The sequence below is a fragment of the Neltuma alba genome, unplaced genomic scaffold (genome assembly GCF_004799145.2).
Source record: "Neltuma alba isolate B1F8T4 unplaced genomic scaffold, ASM479914v2 tig00012046_pilon, whole genome shotgun sequence".
NCBI lineage: Eukaryota > Viridiplantae > Streptophyta > Magnoliopsida > Fabales > Fabaceae > Neltuma > Neltuma alba.
The window spans coordinates 93,115-112,973 of record NW_021636611.1 but is presented as its reverse complement, the minus strand read 5'-3'; the positions used below and the strand labels follow the sequence as shown (position 1 = coordinate 112,973).

General features: G+C 33.8%; 3 protein-coding genes and 1 long non-coding RNA gene across 7 annotated transcripts; 1 reads left to right on the top strand and 3 right to left on the bottom strand.

The window, feature by feature from the left end:
* Positions 1-119: 119 nt before the first annotated feature.
* On the bottom strand, positions 120-19,204 carry LOC114721566 (sm-like protein LSM1B). 3 transcript variants are annotated; one of them, XM_028907405.1, is made up of 6 exons: positions 19,193-19,204; positions 2,154-2,166; positions 1,837-1,905; positions 1,634-1,749; positions 1,487-1,549; positions 120-516 (listed from the first exon to the last, which is right to left on the bottom strand). In XM_028907405.1, the coding sequence occupies exons 2-6, from the start codon at positions 2,161-2,163 to the stop codon at positions 439-441; spliced, it is 336 nt and encodes a 111-aa protein (XP_028763238.1). In that variant the 5' UTR covers positions 2,164-2,166; positions 19,193-19,204; the 3' UTR covers positions 120-438. The 3 variants fall into 3 exon arrangements, with proteins under 3 accessions (XP_028763238.1, XP_028763235.1, XP_028763237.1); XM_028907402.1 differs by lacking the exons at positions 2,154-2,166; positions 19,193-19,204 and adding an exon at positions 2,993-3,602; XM_028907404.1 differs by lacking the exon at positions 19,193-19,204 and having other exon boundaries at positions 2,154-2,971.
* LOC114721562 (uncharacterized) lies at positions 4,147-7,842 on the bottom strand. The gene is made up of 6 exons (XM_028907398.1): positions 7,837-7,842; positions 7,623-7,698; positions 5,255-5,817; positions 4,868-5,039; positions 4,703-4,765; positions 4,147-4,477 (listed from the first exon to the last, which is right to left on the bottom strand). Exons 1-5 carry the CDS (start codon positions 7,840-7,842, stop codon positions 4,746-4,748), a joined length of 837 nt encoding a protein of 278 aa, XP_028763231.1. The 3' UTR covers positions 4,147-4,477; positions 4,703-4,745.
* LOC114721567 (uncharacterized) lies at positions 11,191-15,053 on the top strand. Its single transcript, XR_003738096.1, has 3 exons — positions 11,191-11,204; positions 11,677-11,679; positions 14,968-15,053. It is a non-coding gene; the product is annotated as an uncharacterized LOC114721567 (long non-coding RNA).
* LOC114721565 (probable nucleoside diphosphate kinase 5) lies at positions 14,005-19,305 on the bottom strand. Of its 2 annotated transcripts, XM_028907400.1 has the most exons (7): positions 19,092-19,305; positions 18,688-18,765; positions 18,041-18,265; positions 17,300-17,407; positions 17,001-17,110; positions 15,233-15,295; positions 14,005-14,322 (listed from the first exon to the last, which is right to left on the bottom strand). In XM_028907400.1, exons 2-6 carry the CDS (start codon positions 18,750-18,752, stop codon positions 15,264-15,266), a joined length of 540 nt encoding a protein of 179 aa, XP_028763233.1. In that variant the 5' UTR covers positions 18,753-18,765; positions 19,092-19,305; the 3' UTR covers positions 14,005-14,322; positions 15,233-15,263. The 2 variants fall into 2 exon arrangements, with proteins under 2 accessions (XP_028763233.1, XP_028763234.1); XM_028907401.1 differs by lacking the exons at positions 14,005-14,322; positions 15,233-15,295; positions 19,092-19,305 and adding exons at positions 15,537-15,785; positions 18,863-19,083.
* Between the last annotated feature and the right edge of the window lie 554 nt (positions 19,306-19,859).

The following is a 19,859-nucleotide window of genomic DNA, read 5'->3' as shown; positions in this document are numbered from 1 at the left end:
GGGGTTCATGAGTGGCAGCCTCTTTGCACGCAGCATATCGGGACAATAATAATAACTACTCGTTGCCTACAACACACAGAAAAAGGCATATAGAATACATATTGCACTATGAACCCAGCTGATCAACGTGGAAAAGTTTTGTGATATTTCCCACCATTATCATATCGTTATGAATTTAAATAACTAAAATTATCAATTTCTCCAGGAAAGGGGGCAAAACAAAAAAAAAAACAAAAAAAAGGGAATGCTCGTATTCATCCATAACAGTATTACACAAGAAAATTCAACAATGTTCAGCCTCCTAATTCCCAGAATTATGATCCACAGCTTCTAAACAGCCCCCACCACACAAAAAAAGAAGAGAGAAAATGAAGCAAAAGGAGAAAAGTAGCCGCTGAAATATTTGCGGACGACAAGAGCTTGAGGTGGTAGGGTACACTAGTCCATGTCAAGGAACTCCATTCTTCTCCTCATGGTCCCTTTCAAATCACTAGCCTCCCTTTCCGCCTTCTGTGCCTGCGTCATCAATATTTGAAGTGATTACCAAAGTAAATCTGGACAAGACAACCGACTATAAAACCGACTTGCTGCTAAAAACAGTAAATATTGAACCATAAGGCTTGATTTCAAATGCTCCGAGAAAGAAGGCATGCTATAGCCTAGATCCAAGTGCAGAAAGATGCACAATTACAAAGAAAATACTAACGATATTTTGTTATATAATCAAAAATAAATAATGGCAAGTCCTTTAACATAATTTAATCTAAATTACTATTCAAAGATAATTATCACGTCCTGAGCTGTAATAATTGGCAAACAAGCAGTAACATCATTATTTGAGCATAATAATCCTTGTTTGCTAAACATAAGCTTCCCATCAGAGTTCCCTATTGAGCTACAAGAAATGCATGGATTACTGAGGGAAAAACCAATGCTTGCTCATTCTTAAGTCAGGAAAAAGCGTTGCTTTATTCCCCTCTTCATCTCGAGTCTTGATGCACCAAAACTACCATACATTTTAACACTCTCCTATATCTTCCTTAAGAAGTTAAAAGATGATTTTAGTAGCTCATTCTTATGATACCCTGGTATCAAATATAGATCTTCTTAAGTGCCACTGTACTTCAGGTTAGAACCAGTTAAACATCAGAATTGATGAGCTTCACTTGAAAAATATCACGTCTATGCATCTGATCAGATTAGACTATGTTCACCATCACACAGAGCTATGTAATGTGCATGAAACAGCCACGCACAGATTCATACTTGTTAAGAAGGAAGCTGCAATCTAGATGTTATCATAACCAGTTACTGATAGGAAATATTCTACAAAATAATTTTTATTTTAAACTGCTTATTTGTTGGTTATTTATCATGACGGGATAAATATGTGACAGCACATTATCTTCACTCGAGGGCAAATACAAAACAAAAGTAGAAACTCAGAATTTCAGTAAAATATAAGTATCAATCCAGAAACATTTACCCTCTTAATTTCTGGTTCTGAAACACGTGTCATGCTCTGTGGAAGTTCCTCCTTCTCCATGTCCTAAAATTTAAAATGCGGCTAAGACTGAGGTCTAAAAGCACAAAAAGTTTACCCAATGTAAATGGGAGAAAAAAGAGGCCATACCAGCTCACCAATCAAAACAACATTCTCCCCACGGATTACATAGAGACCTAGAGGGATATCACAGTAAAGATCACCAACAATAACCCTCTCACAGGCACCCTCAAGAACAGCATTAGCTGCATTTAGTAAATATGAGATATAAGATTCTAAACATGTAGCAGCCTAGCAGGTCAAACCAAGAACAAATGAATGAAAGTTGGTACCAAATTGATCAAAAGAGAGAAGTGTTCCCAAGAGCTTACGGCCATCTCTCAGCAATACAAGAAGTTTCTCTACAAAGTCAATAGCATCAGAACATCAAGAATTGACACAATAATTGCAAAATAAGTTTACTTGAACAGTATAATTGAAATAAATTTACAACTCTATCTGGCTTCCATTGCCTTGGAACCAATATCTAAACAATTCTTTATAGTGGCGGTCTGTATGGCACAAGCAATGAAAGCTTTTCGACAAATAATATTTTTAAATAGCAGAATTTGCATCTTTTCCTTGTTATGAATGTAAGATAAATAGGCACTGTCAAGCATTCACTTTAGCCAGAGTTACTTTAACTGTCCTGACTCGTGAGTTGAAACAACTAAACTAGAAAGTGATTCAAGGTTCATGCATACCCTCAATTGCAGAAGCAGCAGAAACTATGGTAGAATTAAGGAAGAAATTAGATTGAATTAAGGTAAACAAAAGGAGATGCGGAATAAGGCTCTTGGAAAAATCAATGTTGTTACCTCAAGCGGTGTTATCTAAAGGTATCTAGTACAACCATATCATACCAATCAAGTTCAAATATTTCCATATGACTTGCTTCTCGTACATTGCTTTTATAAAAACTGGAGGTCCTCAAAAAATTCAAGATCGTCAAGACATTTTGGCATCCAATATTTTCTTTGGTCATACATTCAACAGATGAGGATTGTTGAATCTCTGATTCTCTACACGTTCAAGCTGTTAGTCACAGCCAAGTTCCCAAACTACAGATGGTAGGCGTCAAATATATGATCTCATATGCACCGTAGGGAGGTAAGAAACTAACATGCATGCACAACGTACAACAGAGATATGTACTATTACTGAAAAGGGACCCCTTTCCCCATAAAATGGTTACACAACAGCTAAGACTCGAGCATATTTGGCACATAACAGGATGTCGTAGGTTACACCGATAAAATAACTACAACATAAACTTCAACAGAAATGTCAAACAAGTAGACGATGAAAAGAAAGAGAAGTCAGTCCTTCCTCAACTTAATAGTAATGCTTAAATTCACAGTTGCCGGAAGTAAAATGTTCAATTAATACAGATAATCTTCTTCGAATCTCTTATCAATATGGAATAGTACATAAGGGGAGAATTCTCACTGTCAAGATAACTAGCAAGTGAAGTAGAAAGGTAGACATCCTCTGGGCCTGCCCAAGCCATTATGGAGCTGAAACGCTTTCGGTATCTCAAAAACCACCGAAAATTTCTCTAGAAACCACACAAATGGCATTGGCAGCACAGATTGATCTCTGGCGCCTAACCGAACACTTCAGGAATCCTTGATAGCAACAAAATCCCGATAACCCCGAAATACCCACTACACGAATAAGCTTTTCCCCCTAAAAAAAAACCCTAAGCTTTCCGCAGGGGATCAAAAGAGAAAGGACCTTCGGTCTTAGGTCCAAATCAAAGCGAATCCGAAAAACATGAGGTCACTCTTCCGGATGGATGGAACAAGGTGGTCGGAAAAACTCCCTTGGATCCAGGAAGAGTGCGAGAAGAGAATTGTGGCAGAAAGGGAGAGGGTTTGAAGAGCAGAGCGAGCGGGAAAAGATTGAGCAAGAAAGGGAAATACAATTAAGTTGGGTCTGAATTTTGTAGCTCTAGGTTTAGGGATATGGGTTGGGAATAGCTGGAGCTAGATGAGTCCAGCTGCTAGTTCCTTCCTCCATTAACTCCGTTTGTCTGCTCAGCTGATGACCGTAGTTATTTGCGGCGCTCTTCCCGTTTCACTGTAGAGGTATTTTCCGTTTGGCTTGTTAAAAACATTTTATTTCCCCTTCTGTTATGTCCATGTTAGGAAGTGGAACTGTGGAAGAGAGACGCAGGTAAAATGATTTTGGTTTGTTAATAAATTTGTTAAAATTTTAACTAAATCTTTTTAACAGAATTTTTAAATAAAAATTTAGTTAATAAAATTAACTTATATATATATTAAAAAAATGAATGAATTTTTATACTACGTTTATTAATAGAATGAGCTTGCGGGTGAATCAACTTATCACACAATCCACATATGAAAACAGAGCCTGATTTGTTGCAAGCTTAATATTATAACAAGACTGTTGAGTGATTTGGCCGTGTGAGACGTAATATGAATTTCCCCATTTTTTTCAATCAATGTATTTCTCTCTATGACATCTTCTAATTATTATATCAAATGAGGATAGGCCGATACATTTGGGTGGAATTTAAAATTAGCCCTACTTCTGTTACTTGTGAAAAATGAGAGATTAAAGAACATTTGTTAATACTGAGAATTATTCATCTGCAAATCATCTTATAAAGAGAAAAGCTGACAACTTGGCAGAGGAAAAAGTGGAGTTAAGAGTACAAGCACAGAACAGATGAATACATCAATCCTTTCTACAATTTTCTGTAACATGAATTGCCCTGCATTAACAGATACAACCATGAAAAAAGGGGGAGAAAACAGAGACACATACTCTGCACCACTACATATCATGATGCAGCATCAAAGATGAACTCTGTTTCTAAAAATGCGAGCTCCACTTCATCATTCAATCACCATTGTTACATATTTGACTTCTCGCTCGAGTCTGAGGCACTGTTATATTGTACATCTGCATAGAAGGGTATTATGATATTTAGTTAGATACTTGCATGCTCCTTGTGGATAAAAAATTGTTTGGCATGAGATAATTTGCTTCTTGAGTTAGATAAACTTGGATATGACTTCAGATGGCCATAAAGTTTAACATTTTCTAATGCAACTTCGATGAAGAAGCATTTTTGAGGTATACGCACTTTTATTGCTTACTGATATTTAATGAAACTGAAGAGCTTACCTGAAGAAGTGAAAAAAAGGAGACAGCACCAAGAAAAGCAGATTTATATCTCTAGAACAATATCTGCAATAAGAAAAATGATCTCATTAGTCCTTGGATTTTTTTAGTTCTATTACCCATCAACTTCCTGCCCCATAAGACCTTAGAAAGTTAGCAAGAACTCACATTCAGAATCAGTCCTGACCCATTTACAGCCATCGTCAGTTTTCTCTTCTATAGGTTCATCCTCATTCCTCTTCCTTAGAGCCTTTCTGTCCTCAAGGCGCTTCTTTGATGATGACGCCCGAGATGGAGAACATTGAGAGTATATATTCTTGTGAAGAATTGTCCTCAAAAGCTGTAGTTATGATCACAGTGTGCAGAGATTCAGTACAGACATAGCAGCGTGATATATTAAAAATTACAGACTTAAATGGAAAAGAAAGAAAAAACAACTTTGTGATTTTGCACTATGAGCTTACGATAATTACCACATACTAATCATTTATCAAGCATTGTATCAAAATGCAAAGAATACAGAGATTTTTATGCAAACTTGTGGGGTGCATGTACCTTTTCCATTCTTGACTCTTGTAGGGTATCTCTGAGACTGGGTTGTGGGGCAAACCCCTTCGCACAAACGAACATCTTCTTTATCAGAAACGAAATAGATTTCTTCCCTATGGCTTTCTTGCTATTATCTGCACAAATGTTTTTGCATTTACCAAGTATGACACTAAGCGTCTTCTGAATATCTTCTTCTTCTTTATTATTTCTGTTAGTAAGATTATCATCAGGATCGGTGCAAAGAGCGTTGCTGATTCTCCGATCGACCTCCAAGCTGGATGGGCAATTGAGGAATCTATCCAGAGGGAGCTCAGAGATTTCCTTTTCGACATTTTTGTTTGGTTTTCGTCGCAAGAGCCTGGTTAACTCCTTCTGTAGTTTGCCGATTTCTTCGGGAGTGAAATCTGCTAATTCCTCAGACGACGAAGGATCATCTTCTGGAGGATTTTGGGTCTGATCATTATGATTTAGGGTTTCTTTGATCTCATTGTTGTTTCCAAAAGTTCCTATGGCTAGGAGACCATGAGGCCAGTCGCTGAATTCTTCCCGAGGCTCTTGTTTTGCTTGATCTGTGCATGAACGGGACACGTCAGAGAAATATTTTACCCCATTTGATGGTGAACAAATGATTTTCAACAACTAATTTTGGTTTTTTTTTTAAAATGAAAACTCATCCTTTTTATATCCTTTGCTTTTTTAAACCTCATCCTTTTAATATCTAAAACAATAAATTATATATATAAACATTGAAATAAAAAAATGCATTAAAATAAATAATCTTATTATCCCTTATAAATATTTTAGGAAGAATTGTTATAAATTCCTTAAAAAGAATATAATTACTAAAAGTTTTAATGATAAAAGAGTAGCTAATAATAACAAATTCTAAAATAAAAAATGACAACTATTTACTTGTTATTGAGATTTATTATTAAACCTCATTTTAATTCTCCTAATATTTTAACTATAAATTTTATATTTGTTTATTATTGAAACATTAAGGTGTCGTACTTTGGTGTGTTTCTGCTTCTATCGTGGATTTTTTTTTACAGGATTTATATCGTTGCTGAATAATTTCAAGAGAAAAAATATCAATGCTAATTAGATGTTGTTGGAGTGTACGTCTGACCAAAAAGAAGTCAAGTTATTATAAATTTTAAAATAGTGTATAATTTGAATTGTAATACATTGCCTATAAAAAAATAATAATTCTGGTTTATTTATTCAATTAGTAATGGATTGCATTCTTCCACTAAAGGATGCTTTTAGAACTATGTAAACTTTAGGACTAGCTGTTTTTTCTCCTAATAAAAATTGTATTCAATAGCTAATGAGTTTAACAATTTTGTGTACCTTACGTAAATATTAATAAAATAAAATCACAGCCTCCTAAATCTTGGAAAGAAAAATTGTTCTTAGAAAACTAAATGATATTATATAATAAGCCAAGAAGAATTTCTTATATATAATAATTTAATCAAAACCTTAAAAAATTTTAATTCTCTATTGACAATTGTTGCGCAGGATGTACATGCACATGTATATATAGAGGGGAGGCAAGGCAAGATGAAGATGAGTGCAGCAACAAATGTGTCTTCTATTCTAGACAGTATCGACAACAGCGTTCTTCATGTAGAGATCCAAAATCTAAGTCCTTTTGTCTGCTACAGACAGAAAAATTAAAAAGAAAAAAAGGGCTTGATTATTGATAGCTAATTATTTTAATCTGTGTGAATATTCTAAATTATCTCCGATATTATGGGAAAGTTTAAGCACAGTAATCCATGAAAAGAAACGAAAACTCTTGGGATGTGAACACCCTAGCTACTAAATATGTTCATTTGGAATGTTCTACGGTTTAGCATATAGGAATTAACCACATCATCATATTTTACGTTAATTATATGAAGAGTTCGAGAACTCTTCGATCAGTATTAGAAATAGTAGTGTAATCTCCAACTAATTAGTGGCAAATTAACAAACGCAAAACAAGCTAAGATCCTGTGTGGGAATGTCCATATCACTATCACTGGAGATCTGATCTGCTGCGTGTTCGTATGTTTTGGCCGACTTAATTCAATTCTATGAGTCGATCATCAGAATGACGATGATGTTTGTTACGTGCACAGGTGTAAAAAGCGAAGCATCATGAAAATGATCAAATGAGAATACATATATATGTATATAACAAGATATATCAGAAAATGTGCAATATAATAGAGTACGTATAAGAACAGATCCTTGTAACTAACTGCAGCACATATATATATATATCTATATTATAATTATATATTATCTAGTTTTTAATCAGTTATCAAACTACAGGATCTTAAGAGGAGAACGTGAATGGATTATGAAGAGTGTGAAGACTTACAAGGAGCTGCATATGATGAGGTTGGTCTTCTGTTCTCTTGTTTCCCACCAAATCTATTTTGCATCCAGCTGAGAAACTGCAAATGATAAGTCCAAACATTTCATGAACTGAGAGAGAGAGAGAGAGAGAGACAACATTAACTAGCTAATGTCTCTGTCGGATACAAAACACACACACACACACACAAAATCCCCACTGGGATTTACGTACGCACCTTCATCGTGAAACTAGAAAATAGAGATGGTGAGAGAGGGAGGCGAAGTTGCAGAAACACGAATTTGCAGAGAAGAGAATGAGAATGGTGTGTTGATGAAGAGGAGATCTTAAAAACCAGAGAGGGAAGAGCTTTGGGATTGGAAATCTAAGATGGGGATGAATATTTTGATGAATTTCATGGCCAAATTGAGACGTGTGGCTCTAATTAATTAGCTTGATTTGATTTCTCTTTGGGGTTCAAGTCCCCAATGGCTGCTTCTTTCTTTCTTCCTTCCTTTCTTTTTTTTCACTCCTTTCCTAATCTGTGTCTTTGTATCTGACCAATCTTCCATCTCTCTCTTTATATATAATCATATCTTGCATTTTAATAATCTCCGAACATTATTATATTCATTCACAGCACGAAGGACATTCTCCTCTGCCATGTCTCAATTTCTAACCGTTGGATCGCAGAATGCTGATCTTCATAAAGATCGGCCTCCTCAAAGACGAGAGAAACCCAATCTCCATACACACTATCCTCATTTGTGGAGTATTTTTAATATTATTAACAATAACAATTGTACGTACCATGATATATATATTCATGAAAAATAAGGATACGTATATAACATCTCTAGTTAATATATTAATGCAGAGATTCATAGTATAAAATGAAACACTCAGCAATAAAAGGTAGGAGATATATAGCTATATAGATATGCATGGTTTCTAGATCCAGTGTTGTGAAATCGATCTCACGTACAGTTGGTGAAATTGTTTACTGTTCAAAGTTCCATAAAGGGAAGGATAGAATAATAGTGAAACTTAGTCCCACGAAGCCAAAAATGCGCAGTAGTTTTAATTTGTGTCGGTATAGTTGCACATAAGAGAATGTACTGTACATATATAATAAATATGGTTACTTAGATTTGGTGTTTCGAACTGCAGCTGTCAGCGAATGGTTGGGATTTTGGTACCAAACCCTAATATATTTTGTTCCTCCCAATATATCTAATTGCTAGTAACATCATGTGTCTTGGAACTTGCAGGTTTCAGTGTGATGATCTCTCTTTTGTTGATGAGAGAATTAGAGAGAGGGAGAGGTACAAAACTGAAGCACGCAGACAAAAATGAAGTTGTATCAGAGAAGGGAGGTATGGGCAGCCCAGGTAGATTAGCAGAAGAAGACAAAGTATTAAATCTGAAAAAAGAGATGTGTGTATAGTACGCTACTATATACGCGTATGTATGTGTGTGTGTGTGTGTGTGTGTGTGTGTGCGACATTTTGAACAAGATCAGATGGAGAAATTAAACCATGGTCTCGCGTGGGAATGTCGGTTTTTTACAAGACCAATTCCTGGATTTATTTCACCTGCTCCATCAACTTGCCATGATAGAGTATCCTACATCATTATATTATCCGTATACATATATACTTATTTCTTAGGAAGATTAAAGAGTCCGGCCATTACCAAGCCATAAGATGAGATAGGGCGCATGTAGAGAGAGTACAAGACGATGGAATCCAATGAACCATAAGATCATACATGTACTAATGCTGATGGAGTAAAGCACTTCAAATTTAGTTGCTGCAAAATGATATATGCGTACAACCAATGGTCTGAAAATATAGCAAAAGAGATTAATCTCTTACAACGTGACGAACTAATGTTTAAATTCTTATTAAGACTATACTGGTGTTAAATGGTTAATGTTGCTTCAAACATATGATTGCCTCCAATAAGTTAAAAAAGTAAGCAATTTACTTAAAAATTAGAAGCCTTAAATCTGTCAAAACTGATAGAATTGTCAAGTTAACCGGTTGAAATATAACAATAAAATGTTTTGTTTATTTTTTAAGAAATTTAATTAGTAGTCTTAAACTATGATTTATGCCTAACATATATTAAGGAAGGAAGAATAGTTGTAATCCCCTTCCTTATTTCTCTTATATTAACAATTGTTTTTCAAAAAGAGAAAGAAAAAATTACTCCTGTTATTATAAGACCTATTTGAATTTGGTCCTATTATAAGACCCCAATCTATCTATTTATATTTTTAAACATAATTGATAGTTTTCAATTAGGAAACAAATTATAAATCCGACTTAACTTAAAAATTAAATACCTGGAGAGGGAAGGGGAGGAACCACATGAGGAAGGGATGGAGGTTAGGTGATGGCAGTTAGCCACGTGTTGCGACATGGTGATTTTCATCATCTCCTGTCGGACCAACACGTGTGCCAAAGGGGTCGGGTTGACTTATTCTTTCTAAATCCATGCATAACATATTATACTCTTAATTTAACCAAACGAATTGATATAATTAACTCATTTTTTAGCATTCTTTGTCACATTAAATTAAATTAAATGCCAATCTAATCTCATTCTTTTTGGGTGATCCTAATCTAATCTCATTTGTCCAAAATCAAAACGCTAATCTCTAAACAGTCAACACCCAACAGTATGTTCCAACTCTTTATTTAAAAAAAAAATTACCTCGATAGAATTTCAGTCGAATTAATTAATTCTAGGACATATTTTATTAAAAAAATTACCCCATCTGTAAAGTTCACTTCGAAATGAGATCTAAATACTCTATATAGAGGTTGAAAATTTAAAACTCTTGATTAAAAAAAAATAAAGGATGAGATATTTATATAGCTTAAACATGAGCTCCTGATTTCAAGATTATCGAGCTCCATCCTGTTGAAGCGTGGCCACGATGGAATAAATTTATAATTATTAATTAATTAACCAAATAATTAATGTATGTGAAGAGAGACATAAAGCACAGTTTCCATGATTAAGGATGGAAATACAAAGCAAGTTTAGTTAATCTAAACCATCTAATTGGTGAACCCGTAAACTTTGTACGTACCAGTCACATAACGTTCCCGTAAAATTGTCCCATTAATTACCAATTACAAAGCTCTTAAAATTTTCAACATTATGCCTTCAAAGTTTTTAGTGTTACCAAGGAGTAATAAATTGATAAATTAATTATCGAAAGTATCTGGAAGGTGAAAAATGACACTGAATGTCTCATGTAATTCAACTGTAGTATATTATTCGAATACACAAAGGAAATTACCATGCTTATATTGAAAACTTCATAAGTACTCCAGTTTTTCTAACAGCATGATGTGATTGAATAGATTTGATCCTTGCTTTTTGAGGTCCTTGCCTTCGATAATTAACTAATAAAAATTATTATTATTGTTGGTGAGACCATGGTGTTATGAGTCACCTAGCACAAATTTTACATTTATATATAAGTTTAATGCTCGCAAAAAAAAATATAAGTTTAATGAGATTTTCTATCAAATAAGTTAATCTTTTGACATATTTGAATTTTGTTTTGGAACTGTGTTGATAATAAAGGTGCCTTACTTAGAGGCCAATATTTACGGATCAAGAGGATTCTAATTACTTAAACCCTCCTATCCAATAAGCTAGTCCTCTAAGATTAAACTCTGATTAGATTTGTGCTCATATATAACACATAGTCAATGGGGGCCTCTATTTTAGTCCAGTAGATTTACTTTGGGAGTGTTTGGAAACATCCAAAAGTGCTTTTTAGAAGCATTTTTTCTCAAAATGAAACAAACTTCTTTACATATTTATTTCATGCAACATAAAAATACTTTTAAGTTTTAAAACCATGATTTTAATTCTATCCAAACACTTCATCTGTGTTTATTTTGAATGACAATATGATCCTGTTAAAGCAGTTTTTAATTATGACTTATGAAATATGATACAAGTATATGTAGAAAATTTTGCCTCTACTTCTATGAATATGTTTATAAGTATTAATACTAAACAACTCCAAACAAGCTCTTAGACTTTTAAGAGGGTGCTCAGCTTATTTTATTTTAAGTGATTTTGCTATATATGAATTCAAACCGCTAAGTCAATTTCCACACCAAAAACCACCGATGGTGTGTCAACAATTAATTATTGCTAGCATGATGTCACAGATGACTATATATATAGTTAATTAGTTTCTCTAATAATTATTTAATATTCCAAATTAGTTCTGATCTCAATCAATGATCCTTAGAAATTAGGCATATGATTTAGTGCCATAATATATATAACTATGATGTGTGTGTGTGTAACACGAACATTGTAGAAATGGATACGAATTGATGTTTGAGAAGGAAGAACGTACTTTAAGGAAGAGAGAAAAAGAATATAATATATATAATCCTCGAGATGCAAAATAATGAGAGATATGATGAAATAGAGTAAATCATCACTTAAACCAAGATTACGACTTTTGTGAAGGAAATAAGGAAATATATGCGTGGCCATGTGGATATTGAAACTACTAGATGCTTAGGGTTTGAGGAAACATTCTAAGAAAAGTAAGCTCGAAAAGTTATTACTAATTATGGAATGATTAGGCACTTAACCCGTAATTAATTATAATTATTATGTGAGAGACTCGTCGTGGAATCAAATCGTCCAAGCATGCATGCACGTTATAGATGTGTATAGTGATATATATATAAATATATGCATATGTATATGTATAGAATTGATGATGATGATGATTGTAGTTTGACTAGGTTGCTTCATCTCTTTCATGATTTGTCAAAACATGAAGCCATGAATGACCCTTGTAGAGTTGTCACTCGAAGACACCAAACCCTTCATCTTTGGCTTTTTATTAGGATTCTGTTTGCTAAAGCCATTTTCTAATATTGGGATTTGTGATTTTGCAGTGAAATTTGGGCATCCCAAGTTGAATGCATACAAATATTTTCAAAGATTTTTACTAGCTAGCACTAGTAAACAATAACCAATTCAAAAATACGAGTCATATCTCACTATATTTTATAAATATTAAGAAAATTAGTTAGATTAATTATCTAAAAAATGTGTTATATTTTTAAGAATATCCTTTTTTTAATTTGTATTGAAAATTATTATCATTGGTGGAAGCTTTCTTTACAAGCACAATTAATAAAGATAACTTTAAAAAAAATTATAAATTTGAGAGACATAATATTAAGGTTACATATTTAAAATTAAAACAAACTCCTCAATTAGCTTCTATATTAACTGGAAGGAGCATTATTTTTATTAACCAGAAGGAGTATTATTTTTATTAACTATATTAATCTTTAACGTTATTTTAACTATATTCACTAAGGGTATGTATGGAAGAAAACTTATTAGTGCTTTGAAATTACAGAAGGAGATTTTCAAATAAAATTAAAAACACCTTCTGAAAATGACTTATACTAAAGAATCAGATAGTCAGATACATTTAAGGCTTGGAGATCGGAAAATAAAATAAATTGACAGAAAAGCTTCATTCTAATTGGGTCCGAGTCTGAGATGATAATTGAAATTTAGAGTGATGAATAATATTAAATTTTGATGGTTTTCAAGATTAAAAAAAAGCATAGTACAAGATACAAATGCATTTAAGATATCTAAAATGTCATCTCAGGTTCAAATATTTAAGTTTTATTTGAGCTTTTTATAATTTTGACATTTTTATTTTAACAAGAGTATAATATAAAATAAAAGCATTATGTCACCTGCCAAATAAAAAGATGTAACTCATATTAAAATAAAATTGATATTTAAAATTCAAATCATTCAATCAAATTTGAAGGTAATGTATAGATTTAATATGAAACATAAGTACAACACATCATTCTTTGAGATGAACAAAAGATGCAGACATAAAAGAGATTCAGTTTCCAATTCATCATCAAATAAAGAATGTTTTCATATATTTATTTTCAAAAAATAGTTTTAACTTGGACTGATTCTTTAAATGTATTTCAGAATTGGTTTCCTTGATAATGAATTATTTAGTTCATAAATTCAAAAAATATGATCAAATATCTAACAACAACATACAATAAATTCCTTAAAATATTAAATTCTTTTTTAAAAAGAAAACTAAATTTGGCTCCATTATTGCAAGGACTGTTTATAACATGTAAACCATGCAATTTGCTACGAAGTATACACTAACTGCAATTTGTATCACTTTTTTAATGGTTTGAATAGAAAAGCAAAAGTAGAACAATGAAATTATTGGAAACCAAGTCTCTCTCTCATTTATGTCCTTATAAGCAATTAAGAAAAAAATACTTTTATGTAAGTCAAGATAAAATTTATTTTACAAATTTATCTTGGATTTCGTAAAATCACCTCTAAAAAGTTAATCTAAACATCCACCAAAACCAAATCTTTTCAAATCAACATTTGTCAAGTTTTCTCTGTAGTCAAATCTCCACCATCCATCTGATTTATTGGCTAAGGAAAGTTTCAAAAAAACTACAACACAATCAACCGGGCTATTTACGCTGCCTTTTTTTTGGGGCAATTCCTTAATATTGGTAAAGGTGTTCATGGAAGGGAATTGGGATGCCTCTAGCTTGTGTCCTATATATCCCCAAAAGGAGAGCAAAATGAAAATTCCAGCTTGTGCTCATCTCAAACCCCATATGGGATTGCGGCATCCCAATAACTGAAAAAGAGATGGAGATGCAATGAGTGAGAAGCAGAAAAAGAAACAAAAAAAAAAACTTCTTTTAAGTCAATTCCCTCCTCTATTTGCTTCCATTAGTCCAAAATTTCTTCTTGTCAACGCGCACACGTTTTTTTTACATATAAGAGTTACTTAATTAATTTGGTTAAATTAATAAAGTCAATTAAATTAGTTTAAAACGAGACATCAACTTTGAAAACATCTCTGTATAATATTAAATTATATATCAATATATGAATTATGTAAATTAATTTGAAGAAAAATTATAAATGTAAATAATAAAATAGATTGAGATTTTATGACTAAATCCAACCTCCAACTAAACAAAGTCGATGGAATGGTCATTAATTTGGTGAGTTGACGGCATGAGGTTTGCAATGCCAAGTTCTCTTCCTTGGAATCACTAGTTTTACACTTAGAGTTGATCATTTCTTGCCCATGACAAGAAGCCAGCAACATTGCTTTGTGGCCATTAGATCACATGGATGGTGAAGATTTAGGCTATGTTTGGAATAGTGTTTGCCTCAAATCAGCATTGCCATTGGAGCAACGCCAAAATGTGAGAGCAATTTCAGAGTCGCCAAGAATATTAACTTAACCCAAATCTCTCATTAATTTAGGGAGTGCTTAGATGAAAACCAAAATATGATTTCAAAAGTGTTTTTACAGTTTATGAAGTAAATATGTGGAGAAATTTACTTCGTTTTACAGAAAAATATTTCTGAAAAGCACTTTTGAGGGTTACCAAACATCCTCAGTGTTAGAGAAACTAATAGACTTGTGCTTCGGTGTTTCCTAGTGAAACAAGAGGAGCCAAGTGACGAAACCAACCTCTCAAGAAAATTGCATGAATCAAATCTATTAAAGTTGTAAATCTTACCATACTTACCACACATATCGAGTATAAACGTTTTTCCATTTTATATAACCCACTGCAACTCCATTGTTTGAACTATACGCACTATGGTAGAAATAGTGTGCAATTTGTCACGTTCCTAGAAATAAACAAAACATGCTTGACCATTGTTTCTTTGGGACAAGAAAAAGGGAACGGCGAGTTTCAATGGGCCATTCCTTTGAGACCATGGATGATGGATCCCCCAGCGTCACATTTCAGCAACTGGTGACTTTTCATTTATAGTTTTTAAATATGAGTAACTTGTATAAAATAACAATGTTTTTTTTTTTTTTGGTTGAATCATTTTATACAAGATTAAAAAATTCACTTTATTTAGGTCAAAATTTCATATTCACAAGTCACAACTTCAGCATAGATCAACCTCTTTGAATCAGCTCAACTCAATTTCATGAAAAATCAAGCAAATCTCAGACCATATAGGCATTGAAGCAATTTGTAAGCCAATGAAGTTAGCTCAACAAGAAAATTGTGTATCCGCTTCAAATCCTCATCAGTTACAGTTCATCATGTTCAGTGACCACATCTGACCAAAGAAATAAAGAGACAAAGTAATCAGAGAGCTAATTTTTTAGTTAACTTTCATTAGAGGATCTGATAAATCAGAGAATTCTGGCTTAAATTGGAAAATAGAAAATTAATATCAACTCATATGAGTATATGATTAGATAGATCCACATGCCTTTCTTTTCCTTTCAAATGCAAGGCGTTTGATCGGCAGAATGGATTGGGAATGGTAAGGACTAAGGAGTGAAGTGAAGCGGCTTGAGCATCTCAAACAGTAATTGGATGTTCAAAAGTTCACGGAGTACTATGGATTAGGATGGTTTTGATTTTTCAATAATTCATTTCCCTTTTTAACCTTTGTTCATTGAATTCAAGATCGAAGAGAGTATTTTAAAAGGGCTGCCATAATCAAGATAATATTGGAGTTTTCATCGTTCAAACCTACCCTACATCCACTAATGACAGCATAGATCACACTGTTCGTAGCTTAGGAATAATATGACTCGTTACAAATTTTATTATCTCCATCTACATGCTGCATAAAGAATAAAGAAAAAAAAAAACAATAAAAAGATTTTAAATAGTTTAAAGCCATGGCTAGAGAGCACTGGGAAAAACAGCTAGAAACTTGCATAGAAAGAAGCCAACGGAACACCTGAGAAGTTGTTCCCACCCTCCTAAGAAGAAACCTGCATTGCTTGGCTGAGCATGTGGCGTTGCAGGGGCCTAAATGCCCACGTCTTATTTTTAGAGGTGCTTCCTTGGGTTGTAGGAAGTGGGAAAAGGGTAGTAATCAAACCTTTGATATCTAATTCATCTCAACCTCAAAGACTAAAGTTTATCAAACTGACTTTTTCATAAAAGAGCATCTAAACTGTAGTTTGTAGAAACTTCATTTTTGCAAATGCTAATCCAACCAAGCACTTAGTGTGTTTGGCTCTCAGTTGGAAACATAATTCTACGACTTTCAAGGTAAAGCTTGTGATGAACGGATTTCCAAATGCATACTAAGGCTGGTGCCATAAATTAGTTCATTGGCCCAACGATGTAGCCATTATTACCACTATCAAGAGGGCCAAATTACTGAGGTCCATGACCAGTCAGGCCTACCTAATGAGTATGCAATGAACCAAAAAACATCCTCATAAAGCAAAGTCCAGTGACTAAATCAAGTGCAGCATCCGAGAAAATATTTTTTCAATATATTTCTTAAAAAAGTAGAGTTAGAATTAACCTGCAGACAGCTCTCTGAAGAAAAATAATATTTCTCTTTGTGCAGATTTAAGAGAATCTGAGCCATGAACACAATTCCTTTCAATGTCCAGGCCACACATTGCTCTGATGCTGTACAAAAAGGAAAACTATTTCACCATACAAAAAAGATAGCAGAGATTATAGCAATAAATGTCATGATATTGTCTCTCACTTTGATCACAGTCTAAAGGCTCAAATGTAAAGAAGTTGAGCAAATATTTTAAACCTAAAGTTCATCTGAACCCAAACAGAGAAAGTGTAAACAATAATCTAGATAACCTGTGAGGATGAGTAATCTTAGCCTTGCGTGCATCAGTTGGCCCCATTAAGGCACGCCAATCGGCGATAGCATTTTCCTTCTCCAAAATCATAACCAATACTGGCCCACTGATAAACAATTGTCACAGAAAAGGATGCAAGGAGATTCAGAACAAGATAACAGCTAGAAAGCAACATCAAGCAATTATTAAAATGAGAGCCAAACAGAAATAACTCTGATGAGGCTTTACTTCCCACAAAAGTGAGGCCAGAATTTCCTCACCCAAGCAGTTGACTACAAAAATCATTAGATGGCAACCATATGATAAAGGTAGGGCTTGACAGTTGACATATAACCTATGTTTTATTGTGCTTACCATACGATAATAAAAGCTATAATGTTGGTCAATATCAAAGCTTTTGTATTATGGACCCTAAAAAGACCTCCCCTTGGTTCTGTATTGAGTAACTTCATTCCCACAATAATTATGGAAAACCAAATTGTTATTGCATAGTCAAGAAAGACATACAACAAACAAAACAATCGAAACTCGGTTTAACTTCAATAAATCTGGCCATAAAGGGATAATATTGAACTTGGATATAATTTGACCCAACAAGTTGAGCATTATAATGATGTGGAGTAAATAAGACTTATGTTCTTTATATTTACTTGGGCGATGAGGCAAATCCAACAAAGAGTTTAACTCAAAAAAGTTGCAATACTGTTACATGCTGAGATCAAGAAAGTCAGGGAGATACCTTGTCATGTACTTTATAAGGCTTACAAAGAAGTTTTTAGAAGAGTGCTCTGCATAAAATCTTGCTACGGTGTCCTCATCAAGTTGAACCCTCTTTTCCTTAAGGATGCAGAAACCAGATTCTAGAATTGTTTTCTTGATATCATCTGTATAGTTACCTAGCAATCCATCTGGTTTTATAATAGCTAGAGTTTTCTCCTTGTTTTCATTTCCATTGCTCAAAGACCTGTATGTTTTTAGGAGACCATCCAGTCAGTTTGTCTCATAGTGTTATCGGGAGGTACTTATAAGATAACATTTTCTACCCCCTTGATGCTTGTAAGAATTTGGGGATGCAGAATCTCCTTTTCACATAGATACATTCATTAAAATTATTTACCAGTTCAATCTCCCAAAGCTATCAAACATACAAGACAGAAAGAGGAGGTGGGAAGCAGAAAATCAAGAATATTTCTTGCTGCCCATCGTGGAACTTATCAATTGCTTCTCCTAATTTTTCTGTCGAGTTGCCCAGAGATCATAATACTCAAGATATTGAAACTGCCGATTTTCAATAATTCTAAGAAGATAAAAAGTTTCTAAGGAGACTGGAATGCCGAATATAATGTCTAAATTCAAAGGAGACTGGAATGCCTGGTGACTGCTTACCAGAAAGTAGAAACTAAAGCGAAAAGGAGAAGCATTCTGTTTAATCCAACAAGAAGTAGCCGCATTGGAAGGACCAAACTGCAAGAATCAGCACTAATTACAGCAATAAAATTCCATACAAGGTTTATGAACTTGTGACTAAGCAAGTATCCACAAAGGTAAGAGGTATTCGAACTATTCACTTGGAAATTATAGATGCTGCTTTGTGTCTTTTTTTATCGTTTTCATTTCTACCAAGCCAACCAAGACCAATTGAACGAGGCAGATCTTTTCCTATTTATCTTCTCATTCACAAGTTCCTAACATTAATCGATGAGTGTGACAAGAAGGGGAAAAGAAGAAAACTTAAAAGTTGCTTTGCTTCCCGATGCACTTCTGAGTACCCAAACAGAAAGGTACCTCACCTGTAATTCTGGGGAGAAAAACTGAAAGAAGGGAATGACAAATCTCGCCACAACCCAGAAAAATAATGAAAGCGGCAGCCAAATCTCAGGGTATAAATTACTGAAGTGTACGAATTTATACGTAGATTTAGCTTAAAGTGTAGAAATTGTTAACAAGCCGAGTTCAAGGAGCTCTCAGTCTCAGACACATCCCGATGACCTGGTGTGACTTGGATATGACCCCAGTCAAAGATCCAACCTTACCTTCGGAAATTGTCGTGGCAAAAAACCCGCTTATGTTGTAATAGCTCGATGTTAATTTCTTGTCCATGTTACCTTCCCAATTTACTCTTTTAATTATAAAAATATTTAGTTCATTCTTCAAAATTAGTTTCTCAATCAAAGCGATTAGATAAAATTCGGGTTACTTTGTCAAGGTGCTCGTGTCGTGTAAAGTAATGGAAGGGAAAAAATTTATTGGGAGCTGACAAGTTGAATAGGAGGACCAGTTTTTTAAATTATGTCTGAACTTATTTAAGGACAAATAAAATGTTAAGGGATTAAAGCTGAAGAGTGACCTGAGAAATGTTATTAGCATATTACTATATTTTGGTAGGTTGTGAAAAACTAAGTAAAAAAACAGCATGTGGTTCCCTATTTTTCTTTCTTTTGGCTGGAATGCTGATTTGATCCGTGACAAATTCTCGAGTTGGTTCACTTTGTTTTTTTGGTGAACTCGAGTTGGTTCACTTTGTATGTATGAATATAGTCAAAAAAAAGAATATAGCG